At 30.6% G+C, this 16,637-nt stretch overlaps 1 protein-coding gene across 1 annotated transcript; it reads right to left on the bottom strand.

Moving 5' to 3' along the window:
* Positions 1-1,972: 1,972 nt before the first annotated feature.
* LOC114759968 (tRNA 2'-phosphotransferase 1-like) lies at positions 1,973-6,078 on the bottom strand. Its single transcript, XM_028949213.1, has 6 exons — positions 5,937-6,078; positions 4,938-5,027; positions 3,180-3,234; positions 2,954-3,076; positions 2,224-2,280; positions 1,973-2,079 (listed from the first exon to the last, which is right to left on the bottom strand). The coding sequence occupies exons 1-6, from the start codon at positions 6,063-6,065 to the stop codon at positions 2,072-2,074; spliced, it is 462 nt and encodes a 153-aa protein (XP_028805046.1). The 5' UTR covers positions 6,066-6,078; the 3' UTR covers positions 1,973-2,071.
* Positions 6,079-16,637: the final 10,559 nt, after the last annotated feature.

Raw genomic sequence — 16,637 nt, 5'->3', positions numbered from 1 at the left:
TTTAAACTTCCTACCAAATGTAACCTATGAGTTCAGCCTCTAGATCAATAGGTAAAAAGAAAACTTGATTTGAAATATTTTTATCATTTATCACATTTATTAATCAAATTTGAATAATTATTACTCTTCGATCCTAAATATAAGACCCTTATACACACTAGTATAAGAATCTTATATTTAGAATCGGAGGAGTATAATTTTACCTATTAAACTGTTAGAAACTTTTAAATTTATGCTTATTAGAGGAGAAAAATGCTATAGGAGGAGAGAAGATAGCCATTAATAATAGGTCAATTATTAATAATGAATTTTGATATTTAGAATTTTTTGTCATTAATAATATTCTTATTTATTATTTATGAAATTTGTGAATCGAAGATGAGTCTATCATTATTTCGTCCTAATAAATTCTAAAAAATTCAAATTCAGGATTAGATTTGTCATCAATTGCTTTATTTGAAAAAATGAAAATATACCAACTTATTAAAATGATATATTTGTTTAACAAAATGGTCATGGAAGTCTCAACCTACTTCCGCTTTGTATGATATCCTAATTAACTAAGCTAATAGGCTAAAAGATTATTAATTAATTTTGAGATTTGAGTTTGTGAGCCATCAATAAGTGCTTATTTATATTTGTTACAATTTATGAATTGAATATTGTTTATGTTAACAATGTAATTATGCAGGGCAAACGTGCAACTTTTGCATTAACAGTGTGATCTCTAAACAATTGAGGTAAGAGGCTAATTATTAATGATTAATTTTAAGATTTAGAATTTGTATAACACTAATAATGTGTTTATTGCTGAATGAAGAGAAGTAAATGAAGTAGATGAAATGGCGATGGAAGGTGTGATTAGAAAGAGGAAACAATCCTATGCATGATTATAGTTGGAAATAATTCACTCTTTGGCTTTTCAATAGTGAATCTTATCGTCTGATAATGAAGTTCTACATGAATGGGTAGGTAGGGTGATACTTTCCCAACAGAGTCATTAAATCAAATACAATAATATGATTAGCATATAATTTAATGTACTTCTACCATTTATTTTCATTTCCAGTAATCTAAACTGCAAAGTTGTTTATAATTTTTGTTAAGTGTAATAATTAACATTTTATTCTTAATAAATAATATGTTTAATCCATGAAATTTATGATGTGACCTAATTGATTAATGTGGGATTTAGGTCATTTAAATATTAAAATATGACATGTTTAATATTCTATCACTAACATATCCATCATAAAATCAAATTCAACATATACATGTGTGTGTGTATAAATATACATACATACATACATAAGGCCTATGATTTATGTGGGGCCCAAGGCAATAATGACCTTATTTGATGTTTGATACCTTCATTCCTCTGAAAGAAACATTTATGTTTTTCTCTATCCTCTTCTCCAGAGTACTTCACGCCTTCTTTAGCCGTTTATTCAACAAGCTCATGTGACAATAGTTTGAGGGCAAAAATGCCATTTAACTCATGACTAATCTATCCTGAATTATTATTGTTGTGATACGAAACGACGATCCAAATGATCCGCCTAAATTAACAAATACTTTTCTAGGATATAATCCTAGAAGAAGACAAATATGGCAAATAAATGGAAAGCAAGCACAAGGCTAGCATCTGAGAGGCTAGTATTGCCCCTTATTCATTGATTGCTTGAGGCAGTTACAACATTGGCCCCATTTAACAAAAATTTTAAATATATATATATATGATTCTATATGATTTACTCAAACTTCAAAAAATTGATAAAATTTATTTTTTTAATTTAAAAAAGAAAGAAAGAAAAAAGAAAACAGCTCACCCCACAAGGGGGATCTATATGCTCTGCCTCAGCAAAGTTTTCCTATCTAGCACAAAATTACATGCAGTGATAAGGCATTACATAATTCTGTCCAACAAAGAAAACTAACGAAATCATACAGTAATTTTAGAATGGAATTGGTTGTCTGCTTGGCCATGATTCTATCTTCTCAAAATACTTGGCTGGCACAACCCCATCAAAACCTTCTGTCAATATCACCTTGTTTTCAGAAATGTAAAGCTTCATACCTCTGAAATAAAGATCAAAACAAAAAAGAAGCATTTAATAATCAATACTCAATAGTCTTGTATAGTATCTTGGAAACAAGGGGGAAAATAATAGAACTTGATCTCCTGTATAACACAGCTAAGGAAATGAGACAAGTCCATCATACCCTCCAAAGCTTTTCGAACATCTAGAAAGATCAAGACATTGACATCCCGCCTCATACCTGGAAGAGGAAAACAAGAGAGAGATTGGAATTCACATACACAGATAGATAAAGACCAGCCAGTCCAATTTTATCTGAGTCCCCAGTAAAATTCCAAAATTGTTAAGGACACAGCACTTCAGTTCTTGATAAGCAAAGGTCTCATGCAAGAATAGAGCAAAGGGTCTACGCATGCTGATCTTCCTAGATTATGCTTTGCATTTGTTGAAGAGATTGACAATTCATTTTTGAAGAGAGAGGGGCAAAAAAGCTCTGGACCTACCACTTAATTAATGGACCCTACTTGCTTATAAATTGAGTTCCATAAACATGACGTCGTTGACACTCTCAAATGCTTTAGGAACACAGAAGATCCAAACCCACAATTTTTAACAAATTAACTCACAAGCCATCAAAAGAAGATTTCCTATCCACATCCATCCAATTTCCAACAAAATGTCCCAAATCACCGAATGAGTTGGAAATATGTATAATATTGCACAATGAAGTATGCAAATGCAAAAGGTCAAGGCAAGTGATGGGATTTCTCAAATGAGCTCCACGTTCAGCCTAAAACTGATGGGCCACAATTCAAAAAATAAAGGCCAGCTTTCACACAGCACAAAACAAATACGGGGGAAAAAATTCTCAATGAAATAAATAAAGAAGAGATTTTCATGAAACATGGCATTACCACTTATTACTTCACCGTCTGTAGGTAGACCACATGAAAAGTGAACGTGCAATCTCTTCATGCGCTTCAGACCAGATTCTAAAATTGAATTCAAGTTTCTTCTGTAGGTCCCATGCACACAGACTGCATATAGTGGCAACATGCTAATTTGAAACAAAAAGTATGACAAATAAAAATTGGGAGCATGTGACATAAGATTAAAAAAACAAACAAACAAACAATTTACCAGGAATTTCTTCAGCTGAAAGGATTGGTTTCAATAAGCTTTCGGTCTCAACAGCCTGCAGATTAAATGTCATTAACCATAGTGTAGAACAAAGTAAATTAAATGAATTCTCAATCCAACAATCTGCCCAGAGAAATAAGTCAGTATTTAATAGAAAGAACACAATATGGGATACTAGCTCACATCGCATAGTTTGGGCTGCCTTATGGAAAACTTAAGTGGGTTAATTCCCCCACCACAATAACTTGCTTTTGATGGAGGTAAAAGGTTCCCCAGCTTGAGGGTTCATTAGTTGGTATTAGATCCAATGATTAGCAACAGGCTACTTTAAAAAGCATAAAAATAAAAATTCTAACCAACCAAGCAAATGTACGAAATGTTGCAGCCAAGACATTAGTTTTCTAAGATGCCGCAGTATAAAAATTAGCCATCACCTTCAACAAAATAATGCACGGGTCGACCTAAAATTGTGGTAACAATAGCCATGTCTGAAAGTTAGGCAGCCTGGGACAGGTTAACAGCTTATTCACAGCACTTGGACGTGACATTATTCTAAAGCTTATAATGTTCTCCAAGGAAACTATAAGATTATACGGGCTTTAGATTTGGACCAAAAAAAAAAGGCTTGTTAATTGACCAAAGCGAGCTTTTCTGATAGGAGAGATTCATCTCCAAGTACTTGAGCTTTCATCGAAAATGCGCAGGTGAGGACAGGAAATCCATATTGTAATGCCTCGCTTGTGAATACATTTTCAAGTCACTAGAACTAAAATATGAAAAAATAAATACAAATTTATATTTTAGTTCTTGTGAAAAATAGAAATTACTGAAGAAGGCAGAGAAATGAATCCAATTACAAATGAAATCTTTTGCAGACAAATGGCCTAGGCACCACATCAGCACAAGGCTTAAAGAGAATTTACAATTGTACCATTCACAGTGATGCCACTTACAATAACTCAAAAAGAAAAGAAAAAAGAATCAAGATCTCCACAAACAATGATATCCGCAAAAGATAAAGGAATTCACAAGCAAAATTCTGTTTTATTGTATACCACTAAGTTGCAATTTACATTTAGATCAACATGAAAAATAGACAGAAGAAAATTAGACACCAAGTGTTACATTTACTTTTCCTGCAATGACATCTTAACAAGAATCTAACCAATGCAGTTCAAACAGAGAATTAGAATCATCACTATAAGACTTTGCTTGACTTTTTTTTAGTTCTAAGTATAAGACCCCAATCCACTTTTTCTCATAATTATGTATTTTTTCCCAAGATAGTCTATTGGAAATAGGCCTCTCTGAAAGCCCACTTCATCTCTACCCCAAATTGCTCCTCAAACGGCTAGCTAGGTTATTATCTTAATTAGTTTTTTCATTCTCCGAAATCTTAGGGATCACAGAATTATTCTGCTTTCCTCTATTTTATTTCCAGATTGTAATCCTATCATAATTAGGGATTATTCCCTGCGATCCAGTGTAATCTCCTTTCCCCTATATGTATCGTCCCTTTCAGTGAATAATACACACAATTTTCAGCACATATTGTTTCATAGTCCTTCTAATAATAGTACTTCTAGCCAATATATTTGATTAGCAAGGACATTTTAGGAAAGATAACACCTATTTATTACAAATAACTAACTTAACTTATTTTCTTAATTTCCTCAAATTAGTCAACTAGCTCTTATATTTAGGACCGGAAATAGTAAGATGCAAGATAGGATGATGTTCATGCAAAGAAATGCTTACCGTAATTGTGTGGCCTTGGTTAGCTCGTATTAACAGCTCCCCATTCTCTTCTATAAGGCTAAACCGCTGCTTGTTATCCCTTTGGACGGCCTAAGGATATCCATAAGATAATAAAGAATATATGTTTTTAAGGAAATTCACATGAAATAGACATTTACTAATAAAAATATACAAGCCATCAGCCATTAAATATAGGCAAAAAGAAATAGTAATAAATTTAAATAAAGAGATCAGAGAAAAGACCTGAGTAATAAACATCATAGGCACCATAGGCCAAAAAGCTATTAAGCCTACTCATTAAATGACTAGGCATAGTCTAACCTTATCCAGTATCCCCACTATCTAATGTTCTGTGGCGTTCCTCCTCAAGCCATAACAATATAAGTAATTGAGAGAATACATCAGAAAATTCTTAATTTGGAACCTGATTACTTCATTATATAAGAGATAGATGATGTCTTAGAGTCAACTTCAATGCACTAGGGTACGAATATCTTATGGATGACATTTGAGATAAAAGTCACAAATTAAAAAGTGAAAGAGACTGGTGATGTCCCAGAGATACAGCCAAAAACACACAAGTACCATGACAAGTTCCATAGTTGACTTGCGTCTTTACAACAATGGTCCTGATGGTTTTTATTAACTTTCTGATGGGGGAAATTAGGTTACTAGTTTGGATAGGAATGTTCATGCATAATAGTCGACCTTAGGCTCCTCAGTTCACCCAAAAACAGAGGAATAAAAGTAAATTGGGACAACACTGTACCCAAACCCAAAAAACTTTTAGTTTTTCCAACTGTCCTAATTTTGTTTCCTCACTGTATTTCAAATATGAATTCCACACCATAATTAAGAGTACAAATGACAGAACAAGACTTGAATTCTAATCCTGGAATGCATTTCAGTAAATGCACCCACAAATTTGACTTCCAAGCAAATGGCAGCAAGTAATGACAATAAAGATACAGGAACTCAAGAAGAAAAGAATAAACTAACCTCCCTAATTTCATCGATAGTATGCAATTTTAATGGAATGTTGGCAAACGTCTTCATATTCAGCTTCAATAGATCATTAACCTTCACAAAACCATCGCTCCGCACATTCAAATTCAATCCAGATGCCATGTGACGTAAAATTCGTGTCCAAATTTCACAACGGCAGTTACTACCATTAGTGATTCCGCAGAATTTGGCGGTTAAGAACAAATAAAGTATACCATAGTCCGACAGAAATTTTTTTCAGTAATTAAAGGAGAAAAATTCATTTCACATTGCAAAATAAATAATGACTATCAATATACAATTTTGGCAGTTAAGAACAAAAGAAAATAGTTAGAATGACATGATCACAGGTCTAAAAGTGCTTACAAAAGCCTCCCAAGGGCGTCAATTTTATCTTTTCCAGAGCCACTTCCTCCCCCACCTCCACCGCCCCGACCTCTTGTTCTATCTCTTTCGTTTCTCATCTCGAAGGCCCTTCCCCTACCACCACTGCCAACAAAACAAAAATATTAGATTATATTCGACAAGCAATTTCAGAGACATTTCTAAGTAGTATTATATTCGAAAGTCTTCCTCAAGTTTCCCAGTAAAAAATTTCCCCAAAACAAACCTTTTTCTTTGGGCCTAACCCCGAAAATCAGCGCCAGGTAGAGAAAACCAAAAAATTAGTTTACATGGCCATTTCAAGTGCCGGACAAGATTTCGCAAAAGAAAGAATAAATTGAAGAAAGAGAACAACCTTGGACTAGCATGAGCGTGAGACAAGAATGAAGAGCTCTTGAAATTGGTGTTCTTATCGGCATGGTTCTCCATAGGAGCTAAGCCAGAGGAACTGAGAATAAGAGTCGGAGAAATGAAAGAGTCAAGTGGAATGAAAAAACCAGCGGTACCGTGAAATCAGAACGCGGGTGGAGAGGAGAGCCAACATGGAGATGAGCACAGTTGAACGCTGATCAGCCGAACAATAATAATAATTAAACATTAAACAATCTCATCGGCAAAAGGAATATGAAAATTTAAAATAGAATAAGGATTTACCCGTTGGCCCGGGCAAAAGCTAGATTAGCCGAACCATACATGCCGGGTACCACGGGCCAACCAGCCCGCTGGTAAAAGCTAGCCTGTCACAGCATGAAACTCAGGCCCCACATGATAGGTTAGTCGACCCACCATTTTTAAAAATTTGGATAAAAGGATATTCAGTATCCCAATTTTGTTTTTGTTTATTTAGTATCTTTTTTTTCATGTTTACTATGCAATTTTTTTTATGTACATTCAACAATGCCTCAAGTTATTTTTACTCGTGTTCCTAATAGAGGTGGGAATACATACTAGTCTTACAAGGCTAACAGTTTTAAAAGAGCCAACTTTGTAAGGCTAAAATATTAAAAATATCTCAATTTGTTAAGCCTGACTCTTAAACTAATGAGCTCAAAACCAGCTTGCAAACTTTCTGCTTGTTTAAGAAAAATTTTTTATCAAAAAATAAAAACAAACTAATAAAATTATTAATAAAAGATATAAATATGAATAAAATTAAGTCATAAAAATAAAATATCATCATATCAAAATATCTATCAACATCCTAGAGCACCTAAAACAGCAGTCAACAAGACAATAACATCTAAAAGTTTTATCAATAGTGTAAATGTTCAATAGGCAAATATTATCATTAATTTTTTAAAACTTCATCATCACTATCATCAATTGTTCTTCTTCATGAGTATGCTTTTCTTTCGTAGCAAAAATATCAAGTTTTTCTTCTTTATAGGAATTTCACTCTTAAATTTTGTAGTCCAACTATTATTTTGCTGTAGTTTGAGAAGTATTGGTTAAAACTCATAAATTTCTAATTCAAATTATAAAATCACATGTTATATAAGTATAAAAATACTCTCTTATCAAATATATATAGTTTAGAAATATCAACAATAACAAAAATCAAATCATTATTAAAGTCCAAATTCACCTATTTTTTAAAATTTAACTGGACAAATTATTTTCTAAAATCAAATAAATCAAACCATTTTTAATTTCAAAATGATAATAATAACTAAATATTTGAAATATCATTAAGAATGTAAAAAAATTAATAATATTAAAATTACACAAAAAAATTTAAAAAAAATATAAAAAGGCTTAAGCAGGTTAGCCCTCAACCTTGTAAGACTGGCCTTTTTAAGCCCTCAGCGCTACAAGACCATCCCTTTTAAGCTTGTTTCTTATTTAAAGGGAAAAATTATAAACCCGACCCTTATAATTTTCAGGCCTAAACGGGTTTGACCCGTTTTTTGGCTCTCATCCCTAGGCACCTTTATCCAATTTTTCCCCTTTTAGGTCATAATGAAGACCTTAGGGTCTGTTTGGCTCAATAAGAGAGAGGAAAGAGGAGGGGAGGGATTTTAAAGGAGGAAAGGGAAGGAGATGAGAGTGGAAGGATTTTAATATCACCTTATTTGGATTTATTAAAAGGGAGGGGAAGGGAAGAGTTTTAATATTACCTTGTTTGATTCATGAGGAGAGAGGAGGAAAAAATAACATGGACAATTTTACCCTTATTTTATTTAAGATATAGGCATAATGGTCATCACATGACAAAATATGGGCATAATGATCACAACATAGCAAAATATTGCCCTTTCCCTCCAAATCCTCCTAATTTTGGAGGGGAGGGAAATTTTTGAAAATTTTTCCTCTCCTCCTAAAATTTGTGTGTTGCTAGATAAAGGAAAATGATTAAAATCCTTCCCCCTCCTCTCCTCCTCTCCTCCCCTCCCCTTCAATCCCTCATACCAAGCACATCATTAATGACATGCCGAGGAGGGGAGGTGGCAAACAACCACTGATGATTTTAATAGGAAAAGAGAACAAAGAAAGCTCTTGGTGTTGAAAAGACTTGTCCTTTAGCCTCATGTGTGAAGAAAATTCTCCCAAATGATATGTACACAAATTTCTTTGAAAAAGGCATTGCTTACTAGTGAATTCATCAGTTAAAGGATCCAAATCAAGAGGACTATTGGAAAATTGGATTTTACATAATTTGTTGGAAGTTATGAGAAGCAACGAATTATCGTCTCTTTTTTTAATGAGAATTATACTATTAAAAATATTTTGATAAGCATTCATGCTAGTTAGGCATTCTTGAAATGTTTTTTCACTTTCAATTTAATCATATAAATCTTTTTGTTTGTCTGTCGCTTGACTCTTTATGGTTTATTTTGCAATGAAAATTATCCATTTCATTAAAAATTAAAAAACTCAAAAGCAAGGTGGCGGGAATAGCCACCTACCAAGCTAGACAAAATGAATTATTAAAAAAAATTAGTTATCAAGCCAAAATGAAATAAATAAGGGAGAATCTCAACAAAAATATTTTTAAATTTTAAATTTTAAATCAATTTTATTTATTATATTTTAATAGTAATTGATAATATTTGAAAAACAAATGATAACCTATTTTTATAATAATTCATAATTTGAAATTTTAAAATTTTAGAAATTCCCAATAAACAATGCTGATTTTTTATTTGGGTTAAAAATAAATAAGAGATAATTTCAACAAAAAAAGACCTTTGAATTTGAAAATTTTAAATCAACTTTATTTATTATATTTTAATAACAATTAACAAAAAGTAAATGACTATCATAAATAAAGAAGAAATATAGAAAAGAATCATACAGAAGAAGAGATGATCAATAAGAGAGAGTACTTCTCATTCCATTTAAGTATGCTCAATATATTATACATGGCCTCTATTTATAGGCACAGCTTTACACCTTCGATAGAATCTATATATTACATAATAATATGATATAATTGTGAGATATAGAGATAATGAGAAATATTAGAAATTATAGGAGATAATGAGAGATATATAGACATCCACAAAGATATTATTATATTCATAATACTCCCCCTTGGATGTCCAATATATATCAATGTGCCTTTAAAAAACTTCAACTAAAAAAAACCTTGTGGGACAAAAATTTAGCAAAAGAAAAAGAGTATATCATTCATTGATACACCATGCAATGTTATCTCATTAAAAACCTTGCTAGGAAAACGCAGTGGGACAAAACCATAGACAAGAAAAAAAATACAGCGTGTATCAACTCCCCTTTTTGGCAACATCAGTTGACATCTTCGAGCCTGCAAAGTCTAATATAACGAACAACCCTTTCAAATATTGTAATGAGATAAAAACGTCAAATATAAATCATAATCTTTTAAAAATCATGAGATAAATAGTCTTTTTATGGTTTACCCACACGTGGATTATACTATGATCTCTTGACATGATGGTCAAACAAGAATACTTTATCTATATAGTCATTAAGATTAGTCTTGGATACCTTCAAATAAAATAATATTACCTCCACGGTATCATTAAAGTTACGAATAATATTTTTAACTTCATTCTAACATCTTCATATTGATAAAGACCTATATCATACTAATTAGCAAATGATAGCTCAGATTCTGCATGGCTAGATAGATATATAAATGCTTCAATAACACTAAGATATGGTATTTTTGGACCAAGTGTTTATTCATTACCTTCTGGAGGTCTAAATTGATCTTTAGTCAATATCTAAAGATCTTGCAACTACCGAAAAATATAATGAATGTTGCTTATCCACATAATAGATGTGACTTATCCATATGCATTCTTCGAAAGCTTTCATTTCAAACTTTTTCTTTAAGTAATTTGTAGCTTTTAAAAACTCATCAAGAGTTTCGATTCTATCGTCATAAATAGTACTAATAACAAACTCATTTTGAATTTTTTCACAAATAGACAAGTTGGAATATGTTCACATCATTCTTTCAGTTGATATTAACCCTCATGTAAAGATTAATTGAATAATTTTCTTGAGAACATAATTGTATGCTTCTAAAAACTCAAATTCTTCAAGGATTTTCATACATTATGATCTAGATCTATTCATGTATTGGATCGTTTGAATTTATACAAGGATTTGAATCCTTCTAAGATTCACATATAATTTCACTATAAAGTGAATCATACGTTATAGTTATATATTTCTAAAACGTACATGAAGAAGAAACTTCATTTATTACTAGATTGCCAGATTAATAAGATATGTAATTTAATCCATCATAAGATTTTATTTCTCTTTATATTGTACAAATGCCTATTTAGATAATACTAACATTACACTTCAAGTGCATAGACTAGGGATACATAAATCCCTGTTATATTGCGTCTTTTCTTTTCTGTTGGCCAACTATTTTTTGTTTGTATCTCATGACAGATTTATATATAAAATCCTTATTTGATCATGTGATATCATTAATAAAATTATTATCGACAATTTTATTCCTTTATCGGTCCCATTTTCTTTTATGACATAACCTATCGAAATCTCTTTATTGCTTTCAGACACTTAAACCTCTTCAGGGGTCGAATAGTTATGTCTTAACCTCTTTTGTAATTCATGCCTTCTTAGCATGATCATCATGATTATTTGCTCATTTTTCTTTTTCTTTTTTTTGAACCGATCATAATCTTATGCTTTTAGCATATCTTCAAGAATAGGAGCACTTTTAGCTGGAACATAAGAATTAAAAATTCTCATTTTGATCAGTAATTACATCTAGCATATATTAATAATATTTTATGAATGCAATACTTTATGAACTTCTAGTTCATACTACTATATTTGAGGATCTACATTTAATAATAATAATGCATTCTATGTATTCTCTTTTCCAGCTACATATTTTCTCCCCCTCATATTGGGAACATATAATGTAAATCTCCCAAATCCATAAATCTCCTTTAGAAATATTATTTTGTTCCATTTAGAGACAAATAAGAATAAGAAGATTCTATCTAACAGTGATCCCAACTTACTTTTAATATCCATCTATGTGCGTTATTGCGATGGAATAATAGATATCACACATTTTAAGATGAAAAATGTCTGGCTCTTGACCAAAAGCCAATTATAATGGAAGAATTCACAATACATTGTTGGCTTGATGTATTTATGTGCAAAAATATATAAAATCAATTATCCCAACACTCAAATAGGAATTCTGTTCTCATGAACTCTGATCTAGCTACTTATGGAGGCTTTTACAAAGCATATAATCATCATCAACATGAGGAACAATCACTAGCAATCTCAACGAGGATCATATTGATTTCATAATCAAGAACTTATGTACTCAATATAATTATCTGAACATATTTGCAAACTTCAAGTTGTAAGTTGATCATAAACATCTGTGACCATTTTATAGGTGCATCTTTCACTTACAGAGTACTCCCTCCGTTCCTTATTATAAGAGACGAATAACCGAATTACGTTAATAAAAAAAACAGTTAAAATTAGTTAAGAACAATCAATGTGTAAAAAGTATAATTTCTTTTTCAAAAATACCCTCATTAATAAGGAGAGAGAACAATAGTAAATTATTAAAAGAAAGAGAAGTGGGAAGGAGAGAGTGTGTGAGTTGGAGGCAATAAATATGGGTAAAATAGGAAATCAACACAAAAAAGTAGAGACAACTTTTAAGTGTCTCTTATATATAGGAACATGCCATAAGTATCAAATGTCTCTTATAATAAGGAACGGAGGGAGTATTAATTTGGTCCACATGGTGTCTAAATAGGCCCATATATAAAGTTGATGCATTATAAATCTGTACGGATCCGATTTTAAGCATAGCTAGTGATGTTCTCTTTGAGAACAAATAACACATAAAAAATTCTTGAATCATATATCATTTTTAAAGAATCTTCTGGTTTTTTAACAAATGACAATGCACATTTTTCATAATATTTTACATCATTATGATCTGACCGATCATGCCAAACTATAAATGTATAAACTTCTGGTTTATTGTAAAATTATTCTCAATTATTAGTAAACTTCTTGTTACCATGTTATATTATTCATTTTTCACCTTAATATTTCATAAGGAATATGCTATCAATTATGAATTTTATCTTTAAGATAATAAATCATGATATAGCTCTTCTAGAGCGTTATATTTAATCTTTTACCCAATGGTAAAAACTTATATACTCATGGAAGGTTGAACGCTACCGACTCTTTTGAAGCCTTTTCCAAAAGGAATATGAGATATAAGGAATGACATTAATATTAATACTAACAAATTCCATCCAACATCATTCACACTTGTGTTTCAATAATCTCCCCTCAAGTGTGAGTCATATTAATATATTTTTCTTATTTCTATATTTCAAATAGAATGAATAGTATATAATAAGCTAATAACATATCTTTAATTTAGAAATCCAAATGTTTCCTGATGCATATATGATAATAGATTTCAATCGAATTAAGCTATCACTTTAAGACCTTTTGATAAACAAATACTCGAATATATATAGTTGTTCAGGAATTAATATGTATTGTTTTTTCACTATATGATATATACTTCTTGTTATGCTTTTTCAAAGTATGAATTATATTTTTTTTTCAAAACATAAAATTTTCTGGATATTTTGTTATTCAAAAAATTTACTTCTTTATATATATTATGTAATGCTTCAAAACTTATTCATAAATTTATCAATCAAACAAAAATTTGAAAAGATCTATAAGGATTAAAATCAAACTATATAGTTATGAAAATTTAAATTATAAGCTTTCAGGGCTATTTATAAGTCATTAGTCTTTAAAACTCTATATAGTAAATATATATTTTAAAAATCATTTGTATCCCTTGATATTTGAACCATAAGCCTTCGGGACTTTAAAAACATCATAAGTTATTATTTTTATGCCATTCAATAACATGAGTATAATGGCTTCTAGCCATTTAGTAATAGAAAATTATAATATTAATAAATATCAAATTGAATGTAAAAAATATATGAGAATAAGATAAGAGTAAAACTTGAATTTTAAATTAATTAAATGTAACATGAAATAAAGAGAAAAGATAAACTCTTTTTACCAACACATCATTCACTATATATTTATTATTTTTCTGAGCTACATTATTTATAATTCTAATTGTCATTATTTTTCTTTTATAAACAAACCATATAATGATCCTTCTCATAATCAAAACTATATGGTTTCAGGCAATTTAATAAAGAAAATAAAGATACATGGCACTAGCTATTTAATTTCAAAATAAAAAAATTAAAGATATATGGTTTCTAACCATAAGATAAAAATTTGATGTTATATGGCTTCTAGCCAATTAATAAAATAACAAAGAAATTAAATATTTATGACTTCTGGCTATAAGATAGAACATCAAAATTATATGGATGCGAACCATTTAAAAAGATATAGAAAAATTATATATATGGCTTCTGGCTATAAAATAAGAAATTCAACATCATATATATATATAAATAAAGATAAATTAAATATATGTATATGACTTCTAGTCATAAAATAGACAATACAAATTATATGGCTTTTAGTCTTTTAATGAGATAAAAAAAATTCAAATATATATGGCTTTTGATCATAAGATAGAAAATCAAAGTTACATGGCAACTAGCCATTTAATAAGATAAAAAAATTAAATATATATATGACTTCTGGTCATAAAATAGAAAATTCAAATTATATGGCTTCCAGCCATTTAATAAGGTAACAATAATCAAATATATATGGCTTTTGGTCACAAAATTAAAAATTTATACCTAAATACTCATAGTTATTTAATAAAATAAAATATCAAATATATATGGCTTCAAGCCATTTAAAAAAAAGAGTATTAACTATATATATATGGCTTCTAGCCATAAGATAAAAACTTAAAGTTGTATAGCTTCTAACTATAATATAGAAAATCAAAATCATATGGCTTTTAGCCATTTAATTTGAAAAGAATGGAAAATCAAAGTTATATGGTTTCTGGCCATTTAATTACAATGAGATAAAATTTAGAATTATATGGCTTCTGGCCATTTAACTTTAGATGGTAACTCTTTAAAGATACTACTAGTATCTATTAGAATTTCAGGTTCCATCGAAATAGTGACATCAGATTAATAAGGAATAGAGGGGGAGAAAAAAAAATCCCCTCATCATAATTAGTTCGGAAGATATAATATCTATATCAAAATTAAATTATAGCACTAAAAAGCAAAGCAAAATCTCCAATTATAGCTATGGAACCTGATGTTTAAAACAACGATAAATAATCCTTTCAATTTCATATAATGGCTTAGATTGTCCTAGATAAATTGAATAGAAATAACGATACTCTGAAACACCATGTATATGATGCTTGAGGTATTTTTATTTGAGTAGAGTAAATGGTACTCTAAAAAAATAATAAAGATGATGCTCTAAAATTATGATGGGGTAGAAAAGTATATCATATGTGTAACAACCCCCGCAATTCATGGTAAATAAACATTTTCAAAACGATAATTACTTTAAAAAGGCTAACCATGATAGGAAGGGCAAACCTAATCAAATAGAAATCTACCATAGTCAATAATAATCCAAATCTTTAACAGAGTAGTAGCTACAGTTCTAGAATAGTAAGGATAGTTAATTAAATAAGAAATGATCAACATTTGATTTTTCATGTATATATCAAATCCATCAGCAATACTCTTGAATCTCAAATACAATTAAGACCAATTGTAAATGGGTTAGGGCATTTGAAGTCCACCAAAATAATTACCACTGCTGCCCATTATCAATTGCAATCAAAATAACAATCACATATGTCCAAAAAGGGCTCCGCCCAATAGTACAAGTCTAGAATGCAGCGGAAAGGCTATGATTATGTTAACTAAAACAAAAAGGCCCTAAAGTTTGGCAATATATATCAGTCAAATCACGTATATCAAAATAGAGGCTATACAGAGTGGAAAGGAAAACTTAAGCCTCGGACATCTTCCCCTTGGGACCAACACCTGAACCCTCGCCTGAAAAAATGTTAAATAACCACGGGGTGAGTCAAATTGACCCAGTAACCACAATTCCAATTCAACAAGTATCCAGGGAGTGATTATAAGATAGCTAAGTGGGCAAAGTACAATTTCAAATAACATATAAGTTAAACATCTTTACAGAAAATAATATATAATAATTCAAAAAGTAACTTGCATGCATAGAACTTCATCAACCATCCTTATAACCTCCTTGTAACCTCTGATAGAACCCATGGGCTATTCTCACATAACAGGATTCGTCTCTTTTACAAGACTGCATCAAGCTCTCCAATAATGAGGTGTAACTCGGCCAAAAGTTACAGAGCTCATATCGGACCATGGGTTCCCTTTCCTTGGAATATGAAAAGGTGTCATGTCCCTTAGGCTGACCCTTGACCCGGCCAAAAGAAGGGTGATATCGAGGGCCCTAAGAATGTTATGCCAACCACTGGGCGCCAAGTGGCGGCTATTCCACGTGGTATAAATAATCAGACTTCCCACAACTACATTTCAGCACAACCAACACAACACAATCCAACCATCCAATTCTACACAATTTCATATCCATAAAGTATTCTCAGATTCAATAATCAAATTTATTCAACATCAACAAGATATTCATAAGATGAAATATTTCATACCCACTTAACTAATAAATTTAGCGAAACATAAATCTTGATATAGATATATAAATTACTTTTCATACAAAAATCACCATAACACATATTGATAACATTTATAATATCAACACATGCTTATAATCACATCAACAAGCATACAAGGT

Source organism: Neltuma alba, unplaced genomic scaffold (assembly GCF_004799145.2).
Source record: "Neltuma alba isolate B1F8T4 unplaced genomic scaffold, ASM479914v2 tig00010924_pilon, whole genome shotgun sequence".
Classification (NCBI taxonomy): Eukaryota; Viridiplantae; Streptophyta; class Magnoliopsida; order Fabales; family Fabaceae; genus Neltuma; species Neltuma alba.
Note: the sequence above shows the minus strand (reverse complement) of the source record. Positions and strands in the feature narration are given on the sequence as shown.

Bases quoted from the DNA above. Each gene is read 5' to 3' on its own strand.
- LOC114759968 (XM_028949213.1), bottom strand. From the start codon at position 6,065: ATGGCATCTGGATTGAATTTGAATGTGCGGAGCGATGGTTTTGTGAAG. The intron at 5,028-5,936 runs GTTAGTTTATTC...GGATATCCTTAG, and splicing joins CTATCGATGAAATTAGGGAG to GCCGTCCAAAGGGATAACAA. The intron at 3,077-3,179 runs GTAAATTGTTTG...CACTATATGCAG, and splicing joins TTCAGCTGAAGAAATTCCTG to TCTGTGTGCATGGGACCTAC.